This window comes from Piliocolobus tephrosceles, chromosome 19 (assembly GCF_002776525.5).
Source record: "Piliocolobus tephrosceles isolate RC106 chromosome 19, ASM277652v3, whole genome shotgun sequence".
NCBI classification, from domain to species: domain Eukaryota; kingdom Metazoa; phylum Chordata; class Mammalia; order Primates; family Cercopithecidae; genus Piliocolobus; species Piliocolobus tephrosceles.
The window spans coordinates 42999863-43005839 of NC_045452.1; the positions used below are offsets into that span (position 1 = coordinate 42999863).

Here is a 5977-nt window from a genome sequence, read left to right on the forward strand (position 1 = left end):
GAGACAGAGTCTTGCTCTGTTGCCCAGGCTGGAGTGCAGGGGCGTGATCTCCTCTCAGTGCAACCTCTGCCTCCTGGGTTCAAGTGATTCTTGTGCCTGAGCCTCCCGAGTAGCTGGGATTACAGGAGTGAGCCACCATGCCCAGCTAATTTTTGTATTTTTAGTAGAGTCGGCGTTTCACCATGTTTCCCAGGCTGGTCTTGAACTCCTGACCTCAGGTTATCTGCCTGCCTCAGCCTCCCAAAGTGCTGGGATTACAGGCGTGAGCCACCGGGTCCAGCGGAAATGCAGATTTTAATTCAGCAGATGTGGGGCAAGGCGGGAGATTCTGCCTTGCCATGAGTGCCCGGGTTTGCAGCTGCTGCTGGTCCATTCCCTATACTGTGAAAGGCAAGGGGAAGTCCCTCCGCCTGTCATCCAGGAAGCCGGGTTATCCGCCAATTTCTCAGCCCATGGCTGAGGGCTGCTTTAGGGAGTGTTAATCCCCACTCCTGCACCCCAGCTCCCAGAAAGCAGGCTAGCTGAGTTGCCGGAGTGGAGACTTCTGCTCCCTCATCTTTCATTTCACTCCCTCTTAGGCTTCCCCCCCCCCCCCCCCCCTAGGTTGAAGGTGAAGCCAGCCTGTTTATTTCTCCGTAGTAACTTTTTTTTTTTTTTTTTCCAGACGGAGTCTCGCTCTGTCGTCCATCCTGGAGTGCAGTGGCGCGATCTCGGCTCACTGCCTCCAAGGTTCAAGCATTTCTCTTGCCTCGGCCTCCCAAAGTGCTGGGATTACAGGCATGAGCCACTGTGCCCGTCTTGTAATTTTCTTGAGTAGTAGTTAGAATAAGTAATCTCCCGATCCCCGCCCCTCTCCTTAAGGAAGATGCTTTTAAGACCACACACACATTTTATAACAAACATAAGCTCCCCGGAGGAGGGAACGAGAAGGCTCGCTTCCTTTTGGTCAGAGCCTATCAAAGCTCTGCAGTACACAAATTGTGAAGTCCACCAAGTGCAAGTGCGCGCTAATCCTGTTCTAGCGATTCATTTCCTTTCCCGAGCAAATGCCTCCGGGCATCTATGAATGCGCCCTTTCAAGGAAAGCGAAAGCCCAAAGCGAGCGGAGACCCTTTCTTTGCAGAGAAAATGTTTCTCGCGTTGGAAGGAAAGCTGATGAACTCTAGCAGGGCGTTGCCCCCTCCCAGGAGGCCAGTTTTCCTGCACACAGCAGCGGCTGACAGTTCGGGGAGGGCCCCGGGCCGTGCACAGGCCCACACAGGCCGGTGGGAGGGGCGTGCTGTGTTTGTCGCCCGGGCCCGCCTGGGGCTCAGTGAATCACGGAAAGCGAAAACCTCCTCGCGGGAGGCGTAGGTTGAGCGCATCCCTAGGGGCCGGCGCCACCCTCCTCGGTCACTCAAATGGATGGGTGGGGAGCCTGCGGCTGGCCGCCCCGCACCCTCGGAGCGCTCCAGGGGGCCCCAACCCAAGCCCTGCACCTACTCTTGAAGGCGACTGCCGCGTTGTTGACCAGCACATTGAGCCCACCGTACTCCTTGCGCAGGAAGTCGCGCAGGGCGCGGATGCTCTGCAGGTCGTCGATGTCCAGTTGGTGGAAGCGCGGGCTCAGTCCCTCCGCCTGCAGCTGCTGCACGGCTGCCTGGCCCCGCGCCACGTCCCGCGCGGTGAGCACCACATCCCCCGAGAACTGTCGGCACAATTCGCGCGCGATGGCCAAGCCGATGCCCCTGTTGGCTCCGGTCACCAGCGCCACGCGGCTGCAGGACGACATGACTGACCGGGGCGCGCGGGACACCTGCGTGGAGGGCGGACCAGGCTTCGGACCACCTGGGGCGCGTCCCGAGGAACCCAGCTAGTGTCAATGCCGCCGCGCAGACTAAGTTCTGGGATCCAGCGCTGGGAGTCTTAAAGAACAAGGCCCCGGCCTCGGTCCCTCCCCTCCGAGGAGGGGCCGTCTGTGCCTTCTGTTCCAACTCCCGGGCCCGCCCCCTGCCCACGCTGCGTCCTTCAGGATCCGGGCTCTGAGCCGCGGGGTGATCTGCGAGGTGTCTGAAGCCAAATCGAACCTTGATCGGTCAGTCGGGGGCTCCAGATTCATGGCAGCTGGACTGAAGAAATTATTTTGGGAAAACCCCAAAGTGAGAAAAACAAGTGCTGAGTAATTTTCTTGGGTGTGCGCCCATCGTGCACTGCAAAATGCTAATGTTTGCCTTTTCCTAAGATGCAGTAACTTTACTTAGACACAGTAACTGCTTCTCTGGACATAGAGCCCCTTGCTTGCTTAAAAGGAACCCAGGAGAGGGAATTAGATGCCCTGTGAACACACTTAGCAGGTGTGGGCAGGCGACATCGCTCTGGGATTCCCAGTGAATGTGCCCCCAAGTGGGAGGGAATGTTCTTATTTAATCCTGACTTAACTCCTATGGGTGCTAAAAGTGTCTGCATTTAGGTTTGCCCAAGGAGGATATAGATCCATAGAGATCTGGATTGATCATATATTCTCACAGTGAGATCTGTGTACCGGCAAAGAAAGTTAAACTGAAACGAAATTCCCAAAGGTGTGTCAAGCTGTGGGCACAAAATTAGAGCCCCATCCATCGTCTTCAGTGTAAACTGAGTTGTTTGATCAGTGACTTTGAGATTTGGGGAGAACTGTGACATCATCACGACTCAGTCTTTTCCATGCAGAGCTGGCTAACCCGCCTGTGTCTCTGTCACTCTGACTCCACCTTCTCTCTCAAGTCCTTACTTGAGGTTCCGGGAGGTGGGCCCCTGCTGTGATCTCCTACTGTGCTTCTCCCAGTATTTCCTTTTTTCTCCTAAAGATCATTTGGTCTGGACGCGGTGGCTCACACCTGTAATCCCAGCACTTTGGGAAGCTGAGGCAGGTGGATCACGAGATCAGGAGTTCAAGACCAGCCTGACCAACATGGTGAAACCCCATCTCTACTAAAAATACAAAAATTAGCTGGGTTTAGTGGCATGTACCTGTAATCCCAGCTATTTAGGAGGCTGAGGCAGGAGAACTTCTTGAACCTGGGAAGCGGAGGTTGCAGTGAGCCAAGATCATGCCAGTGCGCTCCAAAATGTGCAACAGAGTGAGACTCCTTCTCAAAAAAAAAAAAAAAAAAAAAAGAAAAAAAAAGAAAGAAAAGAAAAGAAAAAAATCATTTGGAACCTTGTTTTAAGGATATGGGGCTATTTAGGTTTTCTATTTCTTTTTTTTTTTGAAACAGGGTCTTCTCCGTCACCTAGGCTGGAGTGTAGTGCTGCAGTCATGGCTCACTGTAGCCTTAATCTCCTGAGCTCAGGTGATCCTCCCCTCTAGCTTCCCCAGTAGCTGGGACTACAGGTGTGCCACAGTCATGCCTGGCTAATTTTTAAATCATTTTTATTTTTATTTTTGAGATAGGGGTCTCACTGTGCTGCTCCTGGGCTACATCGATTCTCTCTCCTCGGCCTCTCAAAGTGCTGGTATTACAGGCTTGTGTCACCATGCCTGGCCCAGTTCTTCTTGAGTGACCTTAATTTCTGTTTTTCACTATTTTAGTTTGTTAAATAAAGCATTGATCCTGTTTTATCACTTGGCAGGAAAACTAGACAATCCACCAGCCCAGGAGGGGACAAGCAGGCTTAATCCTCTTCCTCGTCATCTCTGGCTCCAGCCCCAGCCTGGCCCTTCTTGGCATTCTTCCTCTTCTTTTTTTTTTTTTTTTTTGGGGCGGAGTCTCGCTCTTTTGCCTGGGCTGGAGTGCAGTGGCCGGATCTCAGCTCGCTGCAAGCTCCGCCTCCCGGGTTCCCGCCATTCTCCTGCCTCAGCCTCCCGAGTAGCTGGGACTACAGGCGCCCGCCAACTCACCCGGCTAGTTTTTGGTATTTTTAGTAGAGACGGGGTTTCACCATGTTAGCCAGGATGGTCTCGATCTCCTGACCTCGTGATCCACCCGTCTCGGCCTCCCAAAGTGCTGGGATTACAGGCGTGAGCCACCGCGCCCGGCCCGGCATTCTTCCTCTTCACGTGGCTGGGGTGGCCGCCCCCATAGCGAGGCGGAGGGAGAAGTCGATTGCTTCTGGGAATCCAGACGGACAGTGAAGAACGGGATGCTCACCACCTGCTCATGGACCCTGATATGACCTGGCGGATGAGCACCCAACCGTGGCAGATGGACTTACCCAAGCCCAGCTTGAAGACCTGGGTCTGCAGGCATCTCTCTAAGAAATCATCGACCTTCAGGCCCACGATGTAATCCAGCTTCATCTTTCCCTCATCCAGCTCCCCAGTGCGGACCAGCCATTGCAGCAGGGCAGTGACTTCGAACAGAAGCCGTGGGTCCTTCTCATCAAGTGTCAGCAGCTCCCTGGCAGCCTTGTGGATCTTGACCAGGGTAAATTTGACCCTCCACACCTCACATTTGTTCTGGGGCCCATACTCACCAATCAGCTTCAGCTTTTGGTCGAGATGAGATTTCTCGAAGGGTCTCTGCGGGGTCACATAAGTTTTGCGACAAACCCAGCTCCCGGCCGCTGACATGTTGGCTCCACTTGCCTGTCTATGCCTAAGCGCAGGCCCTGGTCACTGAGAAAGCTCAAAATTTTTATATGTTTCATCTAAGGTGTTGATTCTATCGATACAAAGTTGTTCATAATATGCCCTTATCCTTTTAACATTGGTAATGATGCTACCTGTCTTTTCTGAGATTGGTTTGTGTCTTTCGTATTTTTGTCTGATCTCTCTGGCTAGAGGTTTATCAATTGTTTTGATTTTCCTCAAACTTTTGGTTATAATGATTCTCTGTCTCTCTCTTTTCCTGATTATATTAATTTCTGTTCTGTTCTTTGTTTCCTTTCTTTTCCTTACTGGATTTTATTTGCTCTTTTTCTAGTTTCTTACTGTAAAGGCAGAAGTCATTGATTTGCTTTGATTTGAGACTTCTTTTCTAATGTAGGCAGTAAGTGGTGTAAATCCCCTCTTAGTATGACTTTAGTGGCATCTCACATTGATATGTTTTCACTTTCATACAGTTTATTTTTATTTTCATTCTTATTGATTTATTTTTTGAGACAGATTCTTGCTTTATCACTGAGGCTGGAGTGTAGTGGTGCAATCTCAGCTCACTGCAGCCTCCACCTCCTGGGTTTAATCAATTCTTGTGCTCCAGTTTCCTGAGTAACTGGGATGCGCCTTTCACCATGCTCAGCTAATTTTTGTATTTTTAGTAGAGACGGGGTTTCACCATGTTGGCCAGGCTGGTCTCGAAGTCCTGACCTCAAGCGATCTGCCTGCCTCGGCCTCCCAAAGTAGTGGGATTACAGGCGTGAGCCACCACGCCTGGCCAGAAGTGTATTTTTTAGTTTCCAACCTACTTGGGGATTTTTCCAGCTATCTTGTGATTGATTTCTAACTTAAATCCATTGTGGTCAATGAACTTACATTGTACAGCTTAACTACTTTTTAAATAATTTCAAAAGCTGAGAGAGATATTAAAAGCATGTTTTTATGTAATGATGATAATCTCAGAGAGAGAACAGTTGAAGAACAGAAAGAATTACAAGAACAAAATGTGTGGGAAGACCAAGCACGGTGGATCCAGGAATCAGGTGGGGGCGTGGAGGGGGAAGCAGCGCAGCTCTTCTCTTGTAACAGAAGGGAAGGCAGAGTGTGTGGGTTTAGACCCAAGCATGTTGGGGAAACTGAGGCCTTCCTGAGGGCATCTGCTATCTCTTTGGAGGGTGACAGATTTGAGTCATCATTGAGAGGGATTAGTTTGGGGAAATTGAGGACAGTAGCCATTTTGCAGATTGGGAAAGTGATTTTTTTTTTTTCTGGGCTTTAAAAAGAACGGTAGGGGCTGGGCACAGTGGTTCATACCTGTAATCCCAGCACTTTGGGAGGCCAAGGCAGGCAGATCACTTGAAGCCGTAAGTTTGAGACCATCCTGGCTAACATGGTGAAACCCTGTCTTTACTAAAAATACAA

At 50.9% G+C, this 5977-nt stretch overlaps 1 protein-coding gene and 1 pseudogene across 1 annotated transcript in view; both read right to left on the minus strand.

Annotated features, from left to right (window-relative positions):
* The window catches only part of CBR3 (carbonyl reductase 3), an 11858-nt gene extending 9768 nt beyond the window's left edge, over window positions 1–2090 (minus strand). The window contains exon 1 of the mRNA XM_023191164.2: window positions 1483–2090. Coding sequence (XP_023046932.1) covers window positions 1483–1771 — 289 coding nt within the window. The 5' untranslated portion in view covers window positions 1772–2090. The remainder of the gene's footprint in view (window positions 1–1482) is intronic.
* Window positions 2091–3633: 1543 nt separating this feature from the next.
* On the minus strand, window positions 3634–4531 carry LOC116418526 (annotated as a pseudogene).
* Window positions 4532–5977: the final 1446 nt, after the last annotated feature.